This window comes from Epinephelus lanceolatus, chromosome 14, assembly GCF_041903045.1.
Source record: "Epinephelus lanceolatus isolate andai-2023 chromosome 14, ASM4190304v1, whole genome shotgun sequence".
NCBI classification, from domain to species: Eukaryota; Metazoa; Chordata; class Actinopteri; order Perciformes; family Serranidae; genus Epinephelus; species Epinephelus lanceolatus.
The window spans coordinates 17051644-17079003 of NC_135747.1; the positions used below are offsets into that span (position 1 = coordinate 17051644).

At 39.6% G+C, this 27360-nt stretch overlaps 1 protein-coding gene across 1 annotated transcript in view; it reads right to left on the bottom strand.

Annotated features, from left to right (window-relative positions):
• Window positions 1-27360, bottom strand: part of LOC117251413 (ephrin type-A receptor 6-like) — a 232696-nt gene that overhangs the window by 107620 nt on the left and 97716 nt on the right. The window contains exons 4-5 of the mRNA XM_033617680.2: window positions 8183-8338; window positions 4664-4999 (exon numbers count right to left, since the gene is read on the bottom strand). Coding sequence (XP_033473571.1) covers window positions 4664-4999; window positions 8183-8338 — 492 coding nt within the window. The remainder of the gene's footprint in view (window positions 1-4663; window positions 5000-8182; window positions 8339-27360) is intronic.

Genomic DNA, 27360 nt, shown 5'->3' on the forward strand with positions numbered 1-27360 from the left:
ACATTGTAATCATATTTTTATTTGTTATCTTTTGCATATGTGTGGCTGCTCCATGTGTGTCTGAGCAGAGTGCACGCACGTTGTGCACCCGCCTAGAGACGCATATTACTAACTTGTTTAACAGCGAAATACTGCGCCGTTGACTTTAGACCAGGTTTTTGTTGGTCACTGGCGCATTCGCTTTTTACGTCATCTAACTAGCAACGCGCCATGACTGTGCCTGACCACTCTTCATTTTTAGACCAACACACCCAGACAAGCGCAAGTTCATTTGCTAGTTAGATGATGAGGGCGCAGGGTGTGAAAATGACAACTGCGCTTGCATCTAAATAGCAATGACACTTGCGACATGGATTATGCGCCCTTCGCCCTCCGCTTTAGACCATCTACATAGGGCCCTCTGAGTCATCTAGGTCATGGTAATCACGGTAAGTGCTATATCGTAGGCAACACGACTTGCTTGCGTTTCTTGAACACGTTTCGCCTCTCATCCAAGAAGCTTCTAACCCTAATGCCACACAAGATGGCCAGGTGGGTCAACGACTAACATATGACCTTTACGTCTGAAACTCAGAGCTCACATGTGACCTCAACGACTCTGTAAGTGTTCACACCCACACAGAGTTTAAAGCCTGCGACTTTGTACCAGTTTGTTAGAACTGAAGAAGCCTCTTGGATGAGAGGTGAAAGGTCTTCAAGAAACTCAAGCAAGTCCAGTTGCCTACACTCAGTAACAGGGTCATGATTTCTGGTAAGAGACATTGCTGTTGAGTTTTTCAAATGTGTTTTTGTGGCACTTTGAGCACTACAAGCAGAGTGCCATCTAGCTCTATTATACTAGAGGGAGGGCAGACACTACTATGGCTGAGATCTCCATTACTCAGCAACTCATACCAAAACAATCTAAATTGTCTAAACAGCACTACAAGTAAGAGGAAGAACATGTATTTTTGATTTCTGGGTAAATTGTCCTTTTAAGTAAAGGATCTGAAACCACCACCAGCCACCTGACATAAAAAGCAGAGACTGCAGTACGAAATATTCACAAATATTTGGACTACAGTCCAGGATCATCAGTACATGAGCTTGACTGTGCACTATACAATTATGGCCTACATACAGCCAGCTATATAATCAATAATCTCCATGAAATGGCACGTTAATGACACTGACCATTGACTCTGTGACTAAACGTTTCTGTCAACGTGACAGCGGTTTAATAGATCATCAGGCTCCTTATCACTGGCTGATGGCCAGGAATCTGCCTCTTCCCTCGAGCATTTTAAATAACTGCAGCTGGGTATATTAGTGATGAAATGGGTCTTGTGTACAGCTCGGGGACCTGCCAAGACTATGTGCTAAACTGGGCATCCTAATGAAATAAAAAGGCTGCGTGTAACATTGAGTTACCTGTATAGGCTGGAGCTGTCCCCTGTGACATAGAATAATGCATTTAATGTGTTTTGGCTGTATGAGAAAATGTATTTCTCCCAGACTCCCTCAGCTACACAAGGATGAAGGGAAGTAGAGAAAGAAGGGAAGAGAGAACAAAGAAGAAAGAAAAAGCAAACATGTTTGGAAACAGGAGAGAGAGGAAAGAGGACAAACAACCAATAGAAAAAGGGGAAGAGAGAACAGTCAAGGGAGGACAGGAGAGGGAGGAGGGAGAAAACAGAAAACACAGTGTTTGCAAATCACAAATTAAAAGCATAAGCGTTCCCATACAGACCATTGTCCCTGAGGAAATATGGGCCTTTCAGCATAAAAAGCTTATTTGGAGCAAGTAGGCAGGTAGAGACAACCTCTCCTTGGCCTCCTGTCATCATTTACAGCAGCAGTTAAGGATGCAAAACTAAAAATACTAGAGGAACATTAACTGTAATGTCATTCTGACTCTAACCCTGACTTTCTCTACCATCTGCTCCAAAGGCTACAACAGTAAAGACTTTGCAATTAACAACGCTTGCAAAATTAAAATTTGATAAAGCACTTAAATGGTTATTTAAATTTATCAAGTCGCTGTAAGTAGATGTGAGTGCACCTGTCCTCCAAATTTGATTGCAATTTAATCACGCACTCAAGAGTTATTGTGTACCAAAAGTTAATGAATATGGCAGTTACAGGAAAATAGCATGCCATTTAAAAAAATAAATAATGAAAAACCTTTTTTGGGCTTGTTCAAAAATTGTTATATATTAAACTTGTTAAGGGGAGGATGAAATTTGTGTGAGAAATACTGAAAAAAAAAATCCTGAAGAATTAAAAGGTGCCCTGTGGAGTTTACTTGCAAAGCAAGCAGGGCGTAAAATTAACACCCGCCAAGCGCCAATGGCGGGTAAAAAATTAGTTTGGCATGTAAAACAAAAACACACACCCGCCAGTGGCCGATGGAAAATTTTGAATTGCATGTGGGTTTTTTATGTGCTTCGACCATTTCTGCCAGCTGTGTCAGACCATTCTGACCCTTGCAGCTTATTGTACGTGTGCCGGGAACGCATGACATCAGCTACCGGAACCCTGGGCATTCTATGGTAACTTCTGAGCAAGATGTGGCGACACATTTCTGCCGTGAAGCCACCGCCAGAAGAGGAAAAACAAAGATGAACATGTTGGATTTGGACAGGAAGGACAGTTAAACAGAGTACAAATGTCGTATGGCATTTTATTGAAAAATGGAAACTAGACAACGCTGGCCAGCCGCGGTCATGGCTGACCTATGACCCCCACACCAACACGATGAGCTGCAACCTTTGCTGCAAGCACGCAAAGAAACATGGAGGACAGGGTTGGATTTTCCTAAAGTTGGATTTTCATACGAAAAAGTAAGGCAATTATTTTTAGTCAAACAAGGCACGATTTTTTTATTTGGCTGGTGAAAAATATGTTTGGCCGGTAAATTTTTGGAAGTCACTGGCCAATGGCAGATGATGTAAAAAGTAAATTTTACGCCCTTAAAGCAAGTATTTAGTTGTATTCAGTATTTCTCACCAAAGTGCATTGTGTGTATCCTTGAGGTCTAACGAAAGTGTTGAATGCATTTGTATCCACATTTCTTTTGTTAGTAGTCTTCCCTTTTCCTTCCCTTAAAGCCAGTCAACTGTGTTACCTAGTGTATTACCACCTCCTTGATTGGCAGTCATGCAAAACGATTGCAAAACACTGCTCCACAACACTACTGGTGCCCAAAGAGTTCACAGGGTGCCTTGAAAATATGCAATGATCTCTTTCTAGTTCAATTGTCTGTAGCTATTAGGTCAAGATTAGGGATGCACCAATTGTGAAATCCTGGGCCAATGCTGATGTTGAAAATAACAATTTAGCTGATGGCCAGTACGGATCTTTAGTTGTTTGTTTTGTTCTTCATTTTGTCTTAAAAAAAAAAAAAAAAAAAACCTCGTAAACTTTTTAACATATATAATATATCACAATTCACACTCTATTATTTCATTTATATTGTTGTGAAAACCTCAAAAACTTTTTCCTTCAAAAAACTGTATTTATTCAAGTTTCTCACCAAAAACTTTTTACAAGATCATATTTGAACACATGATGACAACAGTATAATTGACCTCAATTCATTTTTACTATACTGACCATAAACATATCAAAATGTAACTCAGTGTAACCTCCATTAGCTGTTAGTTGCAGCCACTGAATGCGAACAGTCAAACAGTTTGTGAATTTACTACGTCACTGGGACAATCTCTGCTCATGTTAATTGTCTTGTCTATTCTTCCGGGTATGACAGGCCACTGCCCTGCTTTTTAGCCCGTGCAAAATTAATGCCAGACAACAGAAAGACATCAGCCACCGCCAAAGCTGAATGTCATCTTATTTGCCGATAGTCAGATGGTATTAGCCAAACATCAGTATTGGCGAATATCAGCCAATACTGATGTTTGGCTAATACATTGATACATCCCTACTAAAGATCCAAAATAGTTTCCCTTCAGAGCTCATGAGTCATGAAATAAAACATGACATGCTGTTGCCATAAACAATGAGGTGTTCCCTGGCTTATAGTTTAACTTCACCAAAATCTAATTAGTATTTTAGTATTTCTACCACCAAAAGCGACTGAATAATGGAGAGGTAGCAATGCATTTGTGTTCACCTCTTCACCATATAAACTCATATCAGAGAAAGATTTATTGAAGTCTATCTGCATAAATGCCATCAAAGCACATTATATCCAATATGTTGGACATATCCTATCCATATATTTACAGATAAGGCATACATTAATACTCAAGTATGGATATCTCACATAGCATATAGAGCTCACACAGCAAAGATCGAAATAAGTGATAATTTATTCCTGTGAAATTTAAATTATAGCTTATTCGACTGTGATCTCAACTTTCATTTCAATATATCACATACATTAACATATGGCAGCAGTGCCTGTGATAAGAGGGTCATAAAAGTGGTGTGAAAGTGCTTGAAAAACTATTTAAGTTATAAGCTATAATAAGTTCGACTTAACCTCTCAATGAAATTCTTGCAAAGAAAATACTTGATTACTAAAATAAAATCTTTTACACACTGTGATGACCTTATGCTATGTATATGGTGTACTGTACAGTAGATGTCACCGGAATTTTTTTTAAAGTGGCACAAATGCCAGGTAATCTGAAGCATCAAGTAAAATTCAAATACTCACCACCCTGATCAGTGCTGACGGTGATGGCGGCAACCTGGCGAGGGAAGGAGCTCATGTCTGACACACCATTTAGGGACTCGATCTCAAAGGTGTAGTTGGCGTGTGCTGAGAAGTCCATGACAGTGACGGTGGCGTTTGTCAGGCCTAATGGTCGTGGTAAGAAACGAAGCTCCTCCTCACAGAACTGGCACTGGTCGGGCTCGGGGCCACAGCGTTTGCACTGGACATTGTAGGTGAGATCCCGGCGGCCTCCTGTGTCACTGGGGGGTGACCACTCCAGCATCAGACAGGTGTCGTTCAGGTTAAAGATCAAGTTGCGGGGAGGAGATGGAGGGCCTGCCAGTAGTAGAAAAAAATATTAATGAATCAAATCAGTTACAGTGTACTTTAATGAACACTTTAGCTGATGTTAAGATACATAGTTAAATGTGCTGGATTTAAACAGGTGATCATTTTATGGCTTATAAGCCATAGTGGCAGTGACAATGTCTTCTCTACCTATAGAGCCTTTTAAAATCCTAACAGCTGATTTTTGACCCAAATGGGGTTTTGCAGAAAGAAAAGTTGATCTTTTCTTCCACCATCTGCTTATATTCCTTTATGGTTGAATTTCTACTATTTCTTCGCCTTTTATTTTCTGTCTTTAAGACCTTTTATTGCACAACACACCTTCAGCTCCTTCCTATTACCCCTATTAACTACAGGATGTCCAAAAAGTCCATTGACCACCAGCTGGCTTTACTCCACCCCCAGCACCGTCTAGACTCCAGGGAATCCTGTCCTATCTTCTGTCTTAATACCGATACTTCACATCCATGGAGTCTACACTCCAATTTATACACTTTCAAATTATCTCACTATCGATGATGAGTGCTTTTTTACTATCTGCAAAAAAAAGTCTGCAAATGTTGGAATATTTCTTAATTTTAAAAGGAGGTGGGCAGGGTGGGTAAAAAAAGAAAAAAAAAAAGCCAAACAAACAAAACAGAAACACGGACCATATACAATTGTGTAAAAAATTAGTTTTAAAAAATGATTAAAATGTACCAAAGGCAATGCGATGCAGTAAAGCAACCTTGTGGATGTTTTAACATGTCACATAATCAATGCATCCTGTTGTCGGAACGATCCAATTAATTAATTAAATACCAGTAATATAACGTATACACCTCCAAATCCTGCACTGTCACTTGCCAGAACTCAGTACACATACAGTGAAGCTGGCAACAAAGAGTCTGTGTAGCAGGTTAAAAAAAGCCTGCTCTGCCCTGCTTACATGATGCGTTGTGTCCGTCCCCCATGTATTTCAGCCTTTAGAGTAAACAAGCTGCCAATGTTACTGTGCAGGGGAAATACAATAACACATATTCTAAGAAAAGCACTGGACCCAACATTGACCCCTGAGGTACGCCATACACTGTATACTGAATTCTAAGTGCTCTGCACAAAATATTACCATAGTGTGCTTATCTATATCTAATAAATTCCCACAAAATCCAGTGCTCTAATTCACACAGGTACCCAAATTTGTTGATTCTCACATATTACTGCTGTACCACATAACTCTTCATATAAATTCCTCTCCCGTGCAGTAAAAATTCTAAGTTATTTCACCTCACTCACATATCACTTTGTTGAGGTATTTTTGTGCTCTCCGAAAGTGTGTGTTTGTGTGTCAGGCTAAGTATTGTGCTATAGGAGGCAGCCAGCTGTCAACAGGGTGGAGTTAAAAGGCCTGAGGGATTTGAACACTCCCGTCCTGCCAAGCTCACTGTCTGCCTAGACAATGGGATGTTTCCCTCTCCTTTGCCATCCCTCCATCCCTCTCCCTCCCTACCTTTGCTAAAAATCTCAGCAGACAGGAAAGCTCCTCCTACCCCTCCTCCACTTCTGTCAGCGAATGTCCATTCTCTCTCTCTTTATTTCTTTCTGCGTCTATCGGCCATTATCTCACCTCCTCTATTCTCTCCATCGAGGAGAATCCACCCACCTCCCCTCCTGCAGAGCAACCCCACTGCCATCAATCAGCTCCTATTCTCCTCTAGGGGGAGATTGGTATCAGCACCCTCCTTCCTTTCTCTCTTCACTGTCTACTCCATCCAGCCTTTACACTTTCTCTCCACCTTTATCTCTCCTCCTGTGACATCCTCTCTTTCTTGCTATCTACCTTTGTCTTCCTCAGTCTTTAATCTCCATTTCTTTTCTTTTTTTACTTAGACATCAAGCAAATAGTTTTTGCTCTGGCCTACAAGCTCCTGATTAAAATGCATTATGTGAGTAAACACAGAGCTCACAGCTTGTTAGAATAGATGTGGTAGTCTACTCTTCTTAGTTTGGTGGGTTGTCAAAGCCCAACACACATGCAGTGTGCGTACTTGGAGCAAAAGTGGCCTCAGAGATTTAGGATGTGCTTTTGCCTAAAAGATTTAGTTCAGCAACCAACAACAACTTTTGAACGAGGCACTAAAAACAATGTTGTTTGTCTGTGCGGAATTGGTGTCCATTTTTATATATTTTACCTAAAATTTGTATCCAAATTTCAAAGCTTAGAAGAGGACAAATTATCCATCCATATTCAGAGTAGAGTTGTGGCTTGGCACTGGTGTTATATGTTGTATTCTATGTATATATTGTTGATTTAGATGCTGTCAGAAAGAGATCTTCAAACATCATTTTGCTGAAACAGTTTTTATGGTTGGCATATCTAAACCTTTTTGATAAAGAGTAACAGATATATACTGTGTATACTGTACAATACTGTTGGATTTAGTAGCTATATAAAAGCTACCCAACAGTAACAGACCTTTGTTTCACTGGATGCCTGCAGGTATAAAAGGATAGATTTCTATGAGCAGAAGCAAGATGTTGCATCATCCGAGTCTAAATTTAGAGATGAAGAGCCAAACCTTTCTGAAGATTTACTCTGCAAACAGTGCATCTGAGAGGGAACTGTAAACTCACAGCTTCGCCACAATGACTTGGCTTTTGTCTTGCCGTAAAAGACAAATACACTCTTCTACCCTGTAGAGCTCTCAGACGTGGCCCCCGTCTATCTCGGTGACAGCTAAATGGCTTTTTAATTAAAGGAGAATTAGTCCGGTTAAACTGTAATTTAATGCAAATATGAAGTCGTAATGACAGTCGGTGAATCATCAGTGAAGACGAGGCAGCTGAACAAAAGCCATGTAATTCATCCAGAGACTCTCTAATGCACAGTTTCACACCAGATAAGTCCTGCAGACAAGACTGGATTTACGGCCACAGCTAATTCTGAGAGACCACTGGAGTAATCCAGCAGCTCTAAAGACACAGCAATAATTTACCCAGGCTGTCAGGCACACACAAGTATAGAGATCTTTAACGTGAATTCACAATGAAGGAAGTGAGGCTCAAAGTTCTCCCGTGACACTGATCGCATCAAAAGAGATGACTTAAAGCCCTGAACATCTAATGATGTTATGTGTCTAATGAGTAATAGGTAGGAAGTAATTATCAAGTCCTGTTTGCAGGTATACTCACGTGTACAAGCCATACTTGGAGGATCTCTCTCAGCCCTGAAGAAGCCTGCCTCACAGCGGCAGATAGCAGCCCCTTCTCCATAGCTGAAACTATGCGGAGGGCACTTTGAACACTTGACATTTCCAGCGTATGCCTTGTAGAAGCCTGGTTGGCAAGCTGGGGGTGACAGGAAGACAATATGACAGGATATGAGAGCAAAGCCACATTATGGGTGCACAGGTACAAACATTACATGTCCTCATAATGTTCCATAACGCATGAGGACCCAACCGGACATGAACTGTTTGCTGACAAGAAACCAGCAATGACATAATTTCCTAAAATATTATGTCATATTATTTCTTTTATGCAGCCACACCTATACCATCAATAAACCAAATAAACCAAACCGAAATACATAACCTCCTTGGCAGAGGAAACAAGAGGCATTGTCTACAGTGTAAATATGCATCATGAATTTAGCATGATCAGTTATGCTAACATTGTCTGGTGTTGTCTGGTGAGCATTAAAGACTTTTAACAGATTCATGAAAATAAGCTTCTCCTCTCAAATATGGAAATCGATGCAGCAAGATTTACTTAAATATAATGAGCCCATCTGCTCTGGTGTTGGGAACTTGTACTCTAAGTATTAAAAACGTATAATTTTTATTTTAGATGAAAACAAAGAAGCTTAACAGACACACAAAGACACATATTCATGCCTTTCTTTCACTGAAAATTATTTTTATTTTGTTATTTTTTTAGTTTTATAATTAATCAACTTCTCTCATCGGAAGTGAAAATACGTTCGATTTAGAATCCCACATGGATTTTTCTTATGCCTGCCTGAATGTGAAAACAAGGTTAACCCTGAACATATTAATAATAACAGCTTAAATGCTTTAATTTACATTTACTGCTGGTGTGCAGCATCTAATGAATAATTAAAGCTGAATGATTAAACGTGATGATAGAAAGGTTTGTTGACAGAAAACATACAAATGTATAATGTGTTACACCTCACTGAGGGTGTTTTTAAGCCTGCTTAGTTTGCTGTAACCTTTTTGACTCTTGAGCGTTTTATCTGTCTTAATAATACTGTCTGTTGTGATAAAGATATACACATAAAGGTGTAAGTATGATAAAAAAAGATCTGACAAGAGCTGTAACTCAAGGTCCACTCAATTTCAGTGCACCAGTGCACTGCTTTACAGGTAACGGCGAGAGCTGGGAAAACTGTTTAAGTGTAATCTGTCAGCCAGCGGCAGCAACCATATAATTGTCAGCTGACAAAACAAACAACGTCGGCCTACAGGGCAAAAGCCATGCAGCTTTCCTCATTGACAAATGAGTGTCAAAATGGACAGTAATGTCGCCAGTACGATTTTATATAAGCCTCAACGACACTGACCATTTCTCTGTCTTATAAATCTCCCTTGACCTTTTTGTCTTTGTATGGGCCATGTGGTAGTGGTGACGTAAATGCTGAAATAAATTTAGCGTATGATCTTGTGGATCTGCCGCCTATGATTACTGTCAAATGGTGCTCAGACTCCTCTTACAGGTGCACCATGGACCCACTGCTGACTACTGAGTCCTGAGGAGAGGTCCAATCAGTGAAAGTGAAAACACCTGTGCACCTCGGGTGTGTCGAGGAACTACTGTGCATCCAATAATCTCCAGTAAACAAGAAACACACTTCAACGGGGAAGAAAAAAGGGACCTTCATTTATAGCATGCGCTCACACAGTGCACCTCATTCTGTTCCAGGCTATTTACAGTAATAGCAGAGATGGCACAAGATGCTGAAATACAGTGATATAAACTCACAGTACAATCTAAAAATCCTCAGCGCCATTAAACCAGAAGTGACTGTTTCTTACAGACAAATAAAAACACATACATCTGGCCTTATTGTAAAACAACTGCAGTTTTGTTGCAAAGGAAACAACAGGCCTATTGGCAAGTAATGGTAAAGTAAATATCTCGGACCATTTTTCATCTAAAAATTCATTCACATTGTTTTTTTTAACAGTTTTAACCAGCTGATTTGAGAAGGCAGCTTCCAGTCTTCAAGAAAGACATTTTAACATTTAGGAAATCTAAAACAAGGACACCGGGTGTATATAACGAAATAAATGAATAGAATTCTATTTGGCTGCTTCAGTTTCAGAGTCCTGGTATTGTTCATGCTGGCTCACTGTCATAAATGGAGCTGTGGTTAATGCCAGCAGTAACACCTGTGCTTTTCCTACTAACACAAGGGAAACAGATCTATTCAAATTATCATAAAATTCAGTCAATGCACCGAGCAGACAAATGATATCAGTCAAGAGTTAAAGTACACACACACACACACAAAGTACCGAAAGAAGAAATATTATTTCAGTTTTGCCACTAGGAACATAAAAGTCATTTGCATAACTTTTTCTATAACTTTTGGAGAGAATATGTAAAGTTATAACTGCCTGTGCTCTTTCTCTAACAGAGAGAAGGGTTTTAATGGTTTGGTGCATGAAAAATGTTGCCAAAATGAGTATTTTTTGTTCTAATCCAGCACTAGCTGCTGAACTTATTCCAGAAGCCCTGTGTATGAAAGCGTGTAATGAAGAGGCTCTCTGTTGGTTACACATTCACACAAAACACATGTAGTACTATCAAACCCAGGTTTTTCTGTGCATTAAAATTCACAGAATGAATAGAGGAAATTGGCCAAGAATGCATGCATTGTGAGTTTTGTACTGCCGTGGCGTGAAAGTGTGTTGTCTCCTTTCCTAGGCTAAAGGACATAGGAAGGGAACCACTGAAAGTCCCTCTTCTAAACACATATGTAAACTGTAATTGACTGCTTCAGTGTGGGTTTGATTAATAAAACGCAACACATAGAGGCAGCTTCGCTCATTAAAAAATTAAGAGAAAATGAACAAAAAGCTTAGAATAGTTTCCAAAAGTCATTAGAGACCAGGTGCAACGGCTTTTAATAGCATTTTCTCAACCTCCAAAGCACTTCTATGTCACAGAGACGTGTAAAAGTCTCCTGCCTGGTGAGATTTCCATTGCTGCTGGTTGTCACCAAGCACATCGATTTAACAAGGTAACACAAGCTGAGCCATTTGAAGGGATTCACCTTGAAGCACCGAGTGCCTTTGTGTGTCTCCATTGCTGCCTGTGATAAATGGAGCTGTAGGGAGGACAAGGAAGCGCTCGAAACCACGACTGGTCTGATCAAATGGGGACAATTAGGACAGAGGCAAAAAGGTTAACACACACAGATACACGCACACACACACTCGGAACGAGGCATCGCAGACTTTTTTAGTGTAGTGATTGCTTGCTAGTTTGTCTGTTCATTTATACCATTTTTGTATCGTAACATAAAGAGTGTTCAAAAAATGCTGAATATCAATCATGGGTGACCTCGATTTCAAAATATTCAAATCAATATTTGCCTTAAAAAATTGACATATGCACATGCATGCAGCACACACACACACACACACACACACACACACACACACACACACACATCAGTGTGATAAGTAGCATCCCCTATGGCGTACCAAGGCTGCCTCTGTCATTAACCTCTGATACTGGCATGTCCTTGAGTCAAAAACCGTCAGTCAAGTCCCCAGCCCCACTAGACCCTGTTTTAGATTCTGTCAACCTAATGATGCCTCTGCCCGACCTTCGCTGAACCGAGGGGATGTTCCTTTTCGAACCTCGCAGCGTCCTGCTGCAATCTGTCTGGCCAGGCTCTGTTCCAAGGCCACAGCGCTGCTGTACAATGGCTGACCATGCATCACCCGAGGATGGACACACACATGGTGGCAAGGAGGTTAGCACACACATACTGGTATGCACGCACACACACCAGCGAACATGGCAAAAGCAATGACAAACAGAACATTTAACTGTACGGCTCGTCAAATTTGAATGAAGCCTGGAAAATCTGACTTCTGGGCAATTATACGGGCCGTATGAGTAATTTTGAATTATTACAACAAACCCCTGTTGTGAAGAAGTCTGAGCCATACAAATGAAAAGACACGGTACTGGATAGAGTTTGCACGTTGGCTGCTGAAAGTCTGCTGACTGGTGAGTATGAGAGCCATAATAAAGTAGCAGAGTGGAAGGAAGCAGCAGGGCAAGGCTGAGTGTGTTTCGTATATGCAGTTGCTACAACAAATCCCCTTTGTAACAGTTTCATCAGGGTCACAGACATTTAACAACACATGGACAAACTGAATAACCCTTCAGCCCATATCTTAACTGAATGCACCGACATGGAACATGCATAAGGCAATAAATAAAGTTGTTGTGAACCTTCAAAATATAGTAAGATGTCTTAAAAGAAAAGCTGTGTATATAAGCATCGATTATAAGATATGTAATGTTATATGTGTTTTATAAAATGACATCATCATATCTTAAGTATTATAAGTACAATTACAAACCAGTGCAAAATCAATTAACATAGTTTATTCAGAAAGTAAAGGTTATAACGTGTTATTGGGGGTATCATGCCAGCCAAAAGCCAGGGGGTGGAGGAATCTCTGTATCTTTATTTAGATATTTTCATGTCAATTATTCATGTTGTTACTGTTATAAAAAAAAAACAGCTTTGTACCAGCAGCCATCAGTGCTATTAACAAGTGAGAGAAACTGTAACATAACTTATGTATTTATTTCTTGTACTGTTTCTTCTTTTCTCTTGTTTTTATGAATGGCACATCTTTATCATTTGGCTTGGTTTGACGCATCCCTAGGCCTTTTTATCTACTGATGTTCTAACTTATTTTGCTTTTTATCTTGGGGCCGTCCTCTTTGTTCTTTTAGCCTAAGCCCTGCCGTCACTTTGTCTTGTCTTGTGGTGTTCTGTGTGTTCACAATACGAGATGACTCACTCACTGTAAACCAAATTTACCCAAGGGTACAATAAATATTCTGAAGTCTGAAGTTATTGAAAATGATACTTACTAATTAATTCACTGCTACACTTGATTCTACGCTAAATCCTGTCTGTTTCACATTAAAAGTCCACATATATCCACAATGCAAATTAATTTAGAGAGCACAGATAATAAAGCCACAGATGAAAGGAACCTGCTAACATGGCAATAGCTGTATTTTCAAACACAATGCATAGGAAATATAGATGAAACTATGCTGACAAAGCGGTGTCTCCTCCCTAAATCTCTCTGAGTTCGATTCCACTCCGCAAGCAATGATCACTAGCCAACGATCTTGTCAAGCAAACTATGCCTACACTTCTCAAACACAATTAAGTGTGTATAACTGATTGTATTTTCACACATTTGAAAAGGGGACTGATTCTCTATACTAACTACGTCAGGAACACGGCCTTCATCTCCTCAGCACTGATTTCACCATGCTCGTTCACCCTATGCCCAATGCCATAGAGAAAGAGGTGCGTGACTTTTGACGTATAACCAATGACATTCATAGAAAAATAGGTTTGACTCATAATATAAAATAATCATAACTGCACATTTTAATATTAATAATAGTTATAAAATAAAAATTAAATGAAAATAAAAAGCAAGATACCAAAAATCTGGTGGGGTACTCACTCCCCTCCATCTTGAATGAACAAGTGTTATGACCATCATGGTGCCTCATGTAACAATGATGACAAAGCTGTCTGTGTTACTGCACTAAGGCTGTATTGATTGATTAATATGTTATTGTGAGAACATATTGTATTGTATGTTTGCCTGTCTGATCATGCTGTTTGTTGATCCTGACACCAATGCCCATGGCAGATATTTTAAGTGAACATTCATGGGCACAGAGGAAACTGTACCACAGCTGCTGAGTGGGAATACTGACTAGGCAGACATTGCATACTACGATGTATTATCAATGACACTATAAAGTTTATCAAGCATGACTGTACCTAAACAACAAAACTTTTTATCTGACTGTACAGTATATTATATTTTTCTTATGAAATATATTTAATATTATGAAGGCTTCTATCAATTCTTAAAATGTTTTGTGCACACAGTACAATCCCTCATACAGGTATACAGTACAGGCCAAAAGTTTGGACACACCTTCTCATTCAATGCGTTTTCTTTATTTTCATGACTATTTACATTGTAGATTCTCACTGAAGGCATCAAAACTATGAATGAACACATGTGGAGTTATGTACTTAACAAAAAAAGGTGAAATAACTGAAAACATGTTTTATATTCTAGTTTCTTCAAAATAGCCACCCTTTGCTCTGATTACTGCTTTGCACACTCTTGGCATTCTCTCCATGAGCTTCAAGAGGTAGTCACCTGAAATGGTTTCCACTTCACAGGTGTGCCTTATCAGGGTTAATTAGTGGAATTTCTTGCTTTATCAATGGGGTTGGGACCATCAGTTGTGTTGTGCAGAAGTCAGGTTAATACACAGCCGACAGCCCTATTGGACAACTGTAAAAATTCATATTATGGCAAGAACCAATCAGCTAACTAAAGAAAAACGAGTGGCCATCATTACTTTAAGAAATGAAGGTCAGTCAGTCCGGAAAATTGCAAAAACTTTAAATGTGTCCCCAAGTGGACTCGCAAAAACCATCAAGCGCTACAACGAAACTGGCACACATGAGGACCGACCCAGGAAAGGAAGACCAAGAGTCACCTCTGCTTCTGAGGATAAGTTCATCCGAGTCACCAGCCTCAGAAATGGCAAGTTAACAGCAGCTCAGATCAGAGACCAGATGAATGCCACACAGAGTTCTAGCAGCAGACCCATCTCTAGAACAACTGTTAAGAGGAGACTGCGCCAATCAGGCCTTCATGGTCAAATAGCTGCTAGGAAACCACTGCTAAGGAGAGGCAACAAGCAGAAGAGATTTGTTTGGGCCAAGAAACACAAGAAATGGACATTAGACCAGTGGAAATCTGTGCTTTGGTCTGATGAGTCCAAATTTGAGATCTTTGGTTCCAACCGCCGTGTCTTTGTGAGACGCAGAAAAGGTGAACGGATGGATTCCACATGCCTGGTTCCCACTGTGAAGCATGGAGGAGGAGGTGTGATGGTGTGGGGGTGTTTTGCTGGTGACACTGTTGGGGATTTATTCAAAATTGAAGGCACACTGAACCAGCATGGCTACCACAGCATCCTGCAGCGACATGCCATCCCATCCGGTCTGCGTTTAGTTGGATGATCATTTATTTTTCAACAGGACAATGACCCCAAACACACCTCCAGGCTGTGTAAGGGCTATTTGACCAAGAAGGAGAGTGATGGAGTGCTGCAGCAGATGACCTGGCCTCCACAGTCACCGGACCTGAACCCAATCGAGATGGTTTGGGGTGAGCTGGACCGCAGAGTGAAGGCAAAGGGGCCAACAAGTGCTAAACACCTCTGGGAACTCCTTCAAGACTGTTGGAAAACCATTTCAGGTGACTACCTCTTGAAGCTCATGGAGAGAATGCCAAGAGTGTGCAAAGCAGTAATCAGAGCAAAGGGTGGCTATTTTGAAGAAACTAGAATATAAAACATGTTTTCAGTTATTTCACCTTTTTTTGTTAAGTACATAACTCCACATGTGTTCATTCATAGTTTTGATGCCTTCAGTGAGAGTCTACAATGTAAATAGTCATGAAAATAAAGAAAACGCATTGAATGAGAAGGTGTGTCCAAACTTTTGGCCTGTACTGTATATATATATATATATATATATATATATATATATGCACTTTATAGAAAGTGTTATCAAAGATGGAACTACAGATAGAAATCTTGAAAGTATGAAAGTATATATTGTGTGGATTCCATTAATCTAACATTTGACAGTCGCAACATGTGAGGATGTGTGGATTTACACTGTAAGCATCTCTAAAGTAAGTAGGCCAGAGCTGAGCAGGGAATGTGAGAACCGCATCCTGACCCACTGGCCTTTGGGGCTCTGCTCTAACTGTAGGCCCTCAGCCCAAGGTTAATGAGATCTGGAAGTCATCCAGAACATCTACATCTCAGAGCTCTGGGTTGCGCTCTGAGATCCAGAGGCAGCAGATTGGATGAAGAGGCCTGCCTCTTCATACTCACTGGACCTGAACACCAGAGCAACTGGCAAGCAGATCAGGTAAGGAGGGTGGACCTGTCTGTCTTCCTCTACCTGTCTATCTGTCTCACTACTGTCTATATTACTGTACGGCCACCTGCTGGGATTTAAACTCAGTTTGTTCCTCTGATTGGTTACATACACATACTGGTTAGCTAAGCAGTGGATGTTCTGTTTAAAGCTGTTAAAAAATTTGGTTGTTCCATTTATTGTTTTTCATGTATTCGAACAGAACAGAGATAGACTGTAAGAGGGGTTTACACAACAGTAAAGACTATATGAAACAGGTTCAGTTTGATTGTACATGTGTGTGCCTGTGTCCCCTATGTTCTCTCAATTGTCCAAGACAAAGCTCATCTCCTCTTATCTTCTCCTCTCTTATCTAATCTTGATCAGGAATTACACCCACAGTGGACATTCGAGCATGCGGTGATTTGTGTCAAATACCAATGTTTAAAGCCAGTGCTGAGAGTAGTGTGCTCTATTAGATAGACAGAAGGAACTGATCTGGAGGTGTTGGTGCATGGATGTTAAACTGAAACCACAATCTAACCAAGAGGTTTAGTTGCCTTAAACCTCTTGAATCACAATCGAATAATTTATCTGACATAAGCCTTACACTGTAGTTCCTATGCACAGTTATTGTAGAAAAAAAGAATTAACAAAAGGTTGGCAATGGATGTGATGTTTTGCTTGGCAACAGGGTTGAGACATTTAACAGCCAAATTCCACAAGTTATAAACATTTACTTAAGATAGATTTAAATTAGCTGGAATAAACAAAAAACTTCTCATTTAGTCAAGCATCAGCATTAACCCTTACTAAACTGTACAAATGCACCTCTCATTGTGCCACCACTTGTCTTTAAATTACATGTTTTTTTAAACAGTTGCTCTCATAACAATTGAATACCTATTTTAAACCACTCACCACATCTTGTTCTAAACAACTAAAGCACTGAAAACTATCTATTAAAACTATTTTAAATGAGCTGTATGTGACATTCAGAGCATATCTATGATTCAGAATCTGGAGCAGGACTATATGCACATGGTTCTCAACATGGAGGTGGCTGAGCCGGATGCTAGCAGCTAATGGTGCTAACTCCATATCCAGCATACGACAACAATGCTGACAGAGCTAACATTGTTAACTTGGGGGTTAGCCAGACCCCCAGGCATGCCACTCAGCCTTACTTCAAATTTTTTTTTTTTTTATTTAGGAGCACACAGTTACTGATCATTTTTCGAAAAGCTTTATATCTCTCTATTTATGGTCTCAGAAACTCTGACACCACAAATAACTATTATGAGACAACTAGGATTTGTACTCAGAATTGACTTTCATCTCTGCCAGAGAAAACTCTGCTGAGTTCAGACTGTTTATTTACAGCACAGCTACACTCACAGAAAACTGACATGCCTATCAAAGAGCAGGTAGGGGGTCTGAGTGGAGTCCTGCAGGGATCAGCTGTTAAGTTCAGCGGGTGTCTGCTTGCTCCAATGTCGTTCAGTGGCAAACAAGCGGAGCTATTTGCTAACAGCCACTGCTGCAACTAACAAACAAATCCATTCAACAGCTCCACTATTAACAGACACACATGGCTGATTATTTACTGCTGAATTACAGTTCATAACTCGCACCAACATCCTGGTGCAGACTATTTACTGGAAGGTACCTTGCTGTCGTTCATGCAGCATTTTAAGATAACTGTAAGCACGACCATTCTCGACTTTCAATGTGCGATAGTCGACCATTTTTGACACGTCTCATCTTGTCAATAAAACTGAAACACAGATTTAGCCTTAGTTTTCATTATCAAGATCTATTTTTAGCTCGTCGTCTCATTTTCATCATGGAAAAATTTTTGTCATGGTTTCTCGTGAACGAAATTACCACTTCGGTCGACAGGACACGTTGAACTGCAAGTAAGATCAATTGTGGCTCTCTCTATTATATATTTTTGATCCATGGAGGGTTTTTTTATTTGTAAAACCTCCCTCGAGCAAAGAAAAAAAAAAAAAATCTGTGACATCATCACAATGTAAAATCTATGAGTGCAGCGTGAGAAACACTGCTGTGCATATTCAGTGGGCTGCAAACCCTAGAAGTAAACCCAGAAGCTAGAGACTATAATGGCATATGCACCAAGTGAGCAATTCTGATTGGACTGAATAGGTGCCATTCTGGGGTCCAGATTCCAGACTTGATAACAAATAAATGTTGGAAAACATAGGGTGGGTGCTGCTGGATGATGCTGTCCCGACTGCAACAGTAACCGCTGTAGCGGCGACTAGCGATTAGTGAGACATGCTCACAGGGCCTCATATGCACTAACATGCTTGTGAAGCCGGGCCATCTAACACAACAACAAACAGAGAAGCTACAGATTAGAACACACATAAATGTTCTGATTGTCACATAAGGGTTCTTTAATGGGGGCACCCTGGAGGTCTAAGGGTTAAGCTACAACCACGAACCACAACATCCCTGGTTTGGACCTTTATTGTATGTCATTCTACATCATTTCCCTCCTAACTTCCTGTCATCTCTGTACTACAGCCATATAATAAATTCATAAAAATTAAAGAAAAAAAATTCAGTCCAACGCAATATAACCTTCTTCTTACTGGAATCTGCATATGTGTGTGTTATGTGTGTAGGCCTGTGTGCATGTGTTAATGACACTCTTTGACTCTTTGCGGTGCAAAGCCGATGATGGTGGGTTCCTCTCCCGGTGGTCAGCGAAGAAGAACAATTCCAAGAGGAGCACAATTCTGCAGCATTTACTTGCAGAACCACATCAACAAATGTTGCAGAATAGTTCAGCTCTTGAAATCAAAAAGGCAGGGTGGTGAGGAGGCGATGCAAAGGATGAGAGATCATTGCAGAGATGGTGACGTTAAAGGGGAGATGCAGCCTGAAACTTATTGCATATGAGAAAAAAAAAGCAAGACTATTTGCAGTTTCATTCCCCACAAACACTACCCTCCTCAGTCAGTTCTATAAAAACTGTAAAACAATACAAATAAAAGCCTTATTGCTTTTTCTCCGTGCTGACACAGTACACATCTTGTCCACTCATATCTTACATATTATCACAATAGTAGTGCCGAGTCCCTTTTCTTTCTGCATACATAACAATATTCATCATAATCCATCAGGGGAAAATTACAACGTAATTTTCTTTGCTCATGCAACATGGTATTTCTGTTCACTTTCAAACAGAGCTAAAAAGCCTGCCAACACAAGTGAAATACATCAACAGTATAGAGTTCTCTTATGTCTGTGAGCCACTGAAACTAGTCTGACATACATGTACGACTACAGCGCTTCTAGTTGTGAAATGCAGCGCCAACTAACACCAGAGATAATGAAAAGTCACACATCTTCTTCAGCGGGAACAGTAGCAGTGGCACTCTGAAACCTTGTCTAATAGATTCACGTGTAATCAGGAACAACACTCCCAAACACTCAAAATGAAAAGCCCTCCTCTCCTCTCTGTGTCAGTCCATCTCACTTACTCATCAGCCTTCCTCCCCTGTCTTCATTAGCTGAAGGCAGTGAGCACTATCTCTGATTTGCACTTGAGGATTAGTGGGCCTCTCCAAACACATCTCTGCTGAAGTGTTAAGAATGGTGTTTGCTCAAATGGTGACAGAAGGTGACAGGAAAAGCAGGCCTGGTGTGTGGAAATGATTATTTATCATAAAACTTTTATCGTCCTTTTATTACTTCTTAGATCAAAGTATATTGTTACCATCAACATCGCATTTTATCCTCCTGAGACCCTGTGTCCTCATATGGGGACATCACATGTTGGGTTTACTGGACCTTATACTTAATTCTGCTTAACTTAGACCTCTTGTCCTCATCATGGACACTTTTTTGTGAGAGCTAGCGGTTGTAAGACCACACTAATCACACACTAATCCATGTAAAAACACGATGGCAGCCATCTTTGCTAAGTCAGTCTGCAGTCGACCCTGACACAAAAGTGGACAAGGGTCAAAACCTGATCACATTTTATGGTTGAAACTTTTTTATTTATGATAAATAAAGTTTTTGCAGTTTGATAAGCCAATAAATTTGACCAAATTTAGCAACAGTAACAAGCTAAGACACTGTAAATGAGGAAGTCCTCATTTGAAGACACTGGGACTTTATTGTCGTCTCATTTGAGGACATTGGGACTTTGTTGTCATCTCTTTTAAGGGCATTGGGATTTAGTCTCATTTACGGTACTGAGACTTTATTTTTGTCTCATTTGAGGACATTGGGACTTAGTTTTTTATACATGTCAGGCCCTACTAATCCCAAATAGCTAGGAGAAAGTAAAGTTAGGGTCTCAGGAGGTTAAAACTCATATCAAAGGTTAGCCCAGCTACTTTCAACAACCTCAGCTACTTTCCTTGCACTCCAGCCAGCCTTATTCGTATGATTCAAATCTTTCTCTTATCTATTGTGTAGTTTATATTCAGTATATTAACAATATATTTCATGTGTGATATCAAAATTTTTCGTCAACGTGATGTAAGCATGGCACGTTTGAATTTGTATGAATACCTTCTTTGTACAGTATCGTACAAGGCACATCAACGTCATCTGCAGAATGAATATTGGCATTGTACATTTCTGCAAATCACGGATATGTCACCATTGTATATTTCACATGTCGAAACTTTATGTTTCAATTTTATATCGTGTCAATGCTGTGGTAAACATGTGACTATGTTTAGGCACAAAAAACAGTTGTTTTGGTTATCATGTTTTGGCTTTAATCACCCAGTTCTGTTGCTCTAAACACAGCTGGAAACATCCCAAACCCTTGTTAAAAAGACCCACTTTTGTTGGCCTCAAACAGTGGTCTGCTGCTGTCGCCTGCTTGGCAGCCATCTCCTGTGGTGTCACAACATCCACTATCTCCTCCTCCTCCTGAACTCAGCTCAAAAACACATAATCTGAACTACATCACTGTATTAATGTTGATATGATACATATGAAACATACAAATGTAACATATCCATAATTTACTTCAATGTACAATGCCAACATTTTACTCTGGCGACTGAGCTGGGCATATCTCATATGTTTAAGTCAAGTGCATATTTTCCCCGCAGTTATAAATGATCTTGAACAAATAAATATGTATTCAACCTTTCGTCTCTTCCACTTTGCCTTCCAGAAGACACGCATGTTTGCATGACCTCACTAGTGTTTGCAACCTGCTATTTTAGCCATCTCTTGAACAGGCTTTTAACCCTATGGTTGTTACCTTCTTGTGTTCACTCTCTCCCACATGCTTCCAGCTTTTAATCTCCATCATGGCTTTTACAGATCATGAAGTCTGGTGGTTTTGCAAAGCACCAGTGTTTACTAGCGACACCACAGCAGGCTTTACTCAGTGCTGAAAACAGAGGAGTGAGTGTCTTTCCACTTAGCACGTCCACACTATTGTGTGAATTTAGATCTTCTTCCCATCTCTGAATAAATTTAATACCATTAATGCAAATCATTCACTATTTCTGGTTAATTTGTTCCTTTATGTACCCTCTTGCCACAATTATTTGAACTTCATCTATTGCATTGATTTTTTTCTCCCCCCAGTTTAATTAGACTGGTATTTTGCAGCATGAAGGTTTATTGCGTTGAATCAGGCTTTGATAAGATGCAATGACTGGAGATTCATAATTGGTGATCACAGGTAATAGAGGTAATAAGCTCTTTTAATGCAGGCCATTTTTGTTAGTAGAAAAAAAACAATACTATTAACAAGGATAATCAGAGCTAATTATCTCTTCCATTGACAACATGCAGACTGGGGGGTGTTTGAGATTTGAATCACTTACACTTAGAGCTCTCCAGCATCATTAAAATCACTGCTTAATGTAACTTCTACTTCAGCTATAACAGCACAATGTTTTTGTTAAATACTTATGCCCTATTTCCCTTCCCCGAATCTCTTCCCTCTCCAGACTCTGCTTTCATTCCTGCATTCCTTGCATTTCTGATCCATCCGCGAATCACCTGACCCTGCTCCTCTATGCACACCTGTTCCTTATTGCCTCATAAAACCACACCTACACCTTGTTTCCTTATAAAACAATATTTTAAAGGTGTAGTATGTAGGCCAGCTGTTAGGAAATATGGGCAGGGGGACAACATTTTCCAGAGTGGGCCCCTCTTCTACACCCATCAGGGTGGGGTAGTGGGTCAAATCACTCTACATATCAATATGAAACGTTTATACCGTCTGCATCTATAATCAAATTAATCATATTTCCACATGTATTTTGTATTTTTTTGGCTGAAAAAATGCCCTCCAATGATGATTAGAGAAAAGTAAAATCAAACAGTGACTGAAGAAATTACTGCAATGTTTTAAAGATCAGATCATGACTGAAAAAATACTATTTTAATCAAATATTGATCAAACTGTGTGCAGAACTGAAATAGCGTAAAGAGTATATGGTTATCGACTCTTGGTTTTCCAGTCATGCCTACTTTATGTAGTTGCAAGACCCTAGTATGCAGAAATAATTTTGAAAAAAGGCAATGCTTCTTTTCCCTCTCACCAAAATTTAGAGTAACTTTAAAGTGTTACATTGGCCCCTTTCCAACAGACAGCACAATTGGTACCAATGGATGCCTTAGGTCCCCTAATTTCACAATATCTGTATCTTAACTGTAGTTTTAAAACTGAACCCACTACAGCAGATTTGATTTGCTAACATTAGTCTTCCTCACTCCTCACCTTTAGCTTTGCCTGTCATACCTGGTTCTTCTTCACATTTTTTCAGACATTCCACCATTGCCTCTCTGCTCCTTTCATTTTCTTGTTCTCTCTGTACCCTGCCTTTTCTTTGAGGAGCCCCTGATATTTGGTGAGGCACTCTGACTTAACTAATCAGGCAGCAGTTTGCCTCACATATTTACACGAGCCGTGCTTGTATGTTCTGCACATAAATACACATCTGACTGCTGCTTTCAGATGGACCGTACCATTTCACAAAACCAGCTGGGGTGGGAGATTCAGACGCCACATTGAAATGTGTTTTAATGATAAAAATACATTTATTTATCATCTAAATACATACAATTTTCATTTCAGTGAGTAAGTAAATTGTTGTGCTTGATCCAATTTAAAAGTCAAACATAGACTTTTTCATGGGCCCCTCCTCGGCCTTGGGCCGGGGTCATCTTTGACCCTAAAGTTTAGTAAAAGTTCACAAATATATTTTATGAGGACTTCATAAAAAAGCGCTCTCAGCCCTTTTTTAATGATGTGCTACGTGTGAGTTTGACATTAACAAAAGCTACGTAACTAACATAACTCTACGTCAACAGAGGGTTATCAACAGCTTACAATGCATATGATGATTTAAAGCACAATACTCACCAGTTGCATTAAGTGTCCAGCATTTGCAACCACAAATGGGCTTTCTATCTTTATTGTGATAGTTTCTGATAGCCATATCATACAATTTGGGATAGACAGTGGCTACAGAAGCAGCAGTAATGACACCAGCGCAGAAAAGGTCAGAGCTGAAGCGCTCTGAAAAGAGATGCTGGGTGCAGTGCTTTTCTCTTCTCACTGGGTAACAATTGAGAAAAACAAAACTATATGGACACTGACCCTTATTTTGAAAAGAGAAGTATTCACAAAAAAACTACAAATTTTCAGTATTGTCCGTACTGTCAGCTAATCCAGTTTCAGTCTGTGTGATTTTCGGGACAAAGAGCCCATCAACCAGCATGTGTCCTCTCAAATCATTGTTACACAAGAGTCTGCGCATATTAACACTAGACAATTTGGTGTACTGAAACCAAACAGAATTTGTTTCTGTTGTGTGATATGAATGGCCTTGTACATTTCTACACTCCAGGAAGATTAATTACAGCAACAACAGAGACACCTGGCATCAAAAGGAAAAAAATGCTTTTTCTTTTATGATTGGTTGTATTCAACAAAACATTAAAGTTTTAATGTTGGCATCCAGCTTAGTAAAATGTATTGGTACACTGGATTTTGAAATTTGTAAGGGAGATGAAGGTAGGAGGGGAACAAAGACAGACACAGCTAATTAACCAGACAATGAGATGAAGATGAAAACACGAACACAGCAAGAGAGTGAGAGCCAGTTTTTACCACGGACAGTGCTGGATGTTCTCATCCAGAGGCCGTTATATATCAGTGACATTATCAGAGACAAAGATCTTTTTATGGACTTTACAGAGGTCAGCCTCACTGATCCCTTTATGGCAATGTTTATGGCACCATAGTGAGAGTCTTGCGCCAAATGAACTAACAGAGTAGTAAACTTCACAAAAGACATCCGATAACTCTGAGAGAGAGCAGAGTTCCTCTCTAAATCTTACTTTGGAGACAAAACGGTGGCTGGTAGAGGCTTTGGGATGGACAGTAAAGCAGTGTTTTTATAGTCTGAGCTTCACAGCTGAGATAATGTCTTGACTGGCTCCAAGACAGCACTGACTTGTATTAGGGTATCTCAAATGCATGATCACAACAGTAAATCTGTGACAGTGCTTATCGTTGGCTGGCGGGCACCGACCCCATCAACTACTAGTGGAATGTGACACTTGTTGCCCTGCAAGTGGCGGAGTTTAAGGATGGTGATGTCATCTCTTTAACACAGCCGCCAAAAATGTTGAACTGTTACAACTCAACAGACTGATATGTATATTGATGCTTCCAACATGCAGATTTCTGTGGATTTTGATGACAATTGACTTTTTCATTTAGTGCCACGATAAGGTCAGACCATGTGTCTGAAAAACAAATGGCTAGATTTATGTGAATTTTGCTGTAAATTTTCATTATCCCCAGAAGAAGAATTCTGTTACCCTGTACCCTATTAGAATATTAAAAGTAATATATTTCAATTACTTCATCAGAGTAATGCAACTCATTACAATTGATTACTTGTCTGAAAAAATGTTTTAAACTGGGCAATGAGGATGAAAAAATGTCTGGAAATAGGCTATGACATAATAATTCATGCTCACATGCCAAAAACATAAAAAAGCAACACAATGAATGTTATATTCTACGTATATTTTTTTCACCATTAAGATTATATTTAGATGTAACCTCTTTTATAATCACTAACATTTTGATCAGTAACTGTAATTTAGTTCTTCTTTTTTCCCAATTAGGGGATGTACACATGCCGCTTCTTTAACCGCCTGAAAAACACGAGGTCAGGCGCTGTGCACTACTCTTGTGCCATCTCCGTCCTGGAAGAGGGATCCCTCTCAGTTGCTCTTCCTGACGTTCCTACCATTTTTTCCCTCCGTTGAAGGTTTTTTTGGGGGGAGATTTTCCTTATCTGCTGTGAGGGTCCAAGGACAGAGGGATGTCATATGCTGTAAAGCCCTCTCTGGCAAATTGTGATTTGTGATATTGGGCTTTATAAATAAAATTGAATTGAATACTCTGTGCCTACTTTCAAGGCCGCAAAGGCAGGTCATGTCTGAGGTTGCTAAGTAACCATAACCAGCACTGTATCATGGCCTACTTACCAAAAATCCTGAGTTCAGAGCTGATCTTCTTCCAGGCATTGTTTTTTAAGTATGTATTGGGCCTGAGATATTGTCCATGGGACGGATATAAAGCTCTGGCAGCCCTGAACTAAAACGATGAACTTGTTTTCCATATTTACCACAGACTGATATTTACAGAAGAAGGGAAAGATATCTGCCGGATATGATTGGTTGTTCCTCATCACATGACATATGCCACTACGTTCCAAAAGTTCTGTTTATCTCAGGTGCAGCCCTCGGGCCTTGAAAAATAGGCGGGAAACAAGTGCACCACAGCGGCGTCACTCTGGTGTTTCAGCGCACATGCTGGACATGAACATTAAAAAATAATTAATTTGAGGGTGCAAAAATGCGGCATGTGTACGGCCCATAAAAGTAATTCATTACAATTACGTTTACTTTGTTGTTTAATTACATATACAGTATATATCCATGCATATATGCATTCATATTAATTGTCATTTTTTCCTTGTGTATCAACAGTTCCCCATTTTTACAACCTATTTGCTTTTATTTACCTGTACTGTGTCTCAACTGTGTTTATGTCACTTCTTTCTCTTGATCTACTAGAAACATCTGTATTATTCTTGTCACTGTCATTTATGTCAGTTTATTTAAAGCAGATATATTTTGTAGAGGTGCCATGTACATATTTGACATAAACAGCAGATATTCAGGCTGTAAATAGGTTTTGTGATATCACTATGAGAGGTTTCTGGGATAAAGCCCTGTATTTTCTTTTTTTTATTTACAAGAGAGCAGCTCCTTTATGATACAACCCCTTTACTCACTACCTCTAAAATAGTTTGCCTTACATTTATATTCATCCCCCTGTTTTCACTGTTAGTGAGTTTAATTATGAAACCTGCAAGGCTATATGCCTCTTGAAGAAGAGAGAATGCGTGTCAATGTGTGTGTGCATATAGGCCTAATGAATTTATTATAAGGTGTTATGAAGATTAGCATGACTTAGCCCCAAACTTTTTTTTTTTTCCCTCGCTCGCTGCCTCCCTTCCGCATGATTGATGCTGATTGTGATTTTAACACGCTGTTAAATCGACAGCAAATCGTCTTTAGCAGAGGTCGCATTAGCATAAAGGCCTTCTTGTGGAAAATAAACAACGGCAATGTCTTCTCAAAAACAGCACAAACAAAGGAGGGAGATAATGACATGGCAGCCCTTTAGTAACATCAACAACAGCATAATGGAGCTAGAGTGAAATTAAAATGGATCAGTCAATTTAAATGCCTTTGGTGATGCTCTCTCTCTTTTCTTTGTCTTACACTCGATTCGTTTTCTTTTTCCTTTAAATCTCATTCTCACAGATTTACACTAACAGGCTCAGATCCAAAATCCAATCAAGTGTGTGCATAAGAGAAAAATACTTACAGATGCAAAGGCATATATTACACATACTGTATACAATAAGCATCAATATTTGTAAACACATATTACTAATATTCAATCTTTTTTCTTTGCATAGACAAGTACACTCTCGAGCATCTGTCGTGCTAAGAGAGGTATTATTGTTGTTGACACAAATGAAGG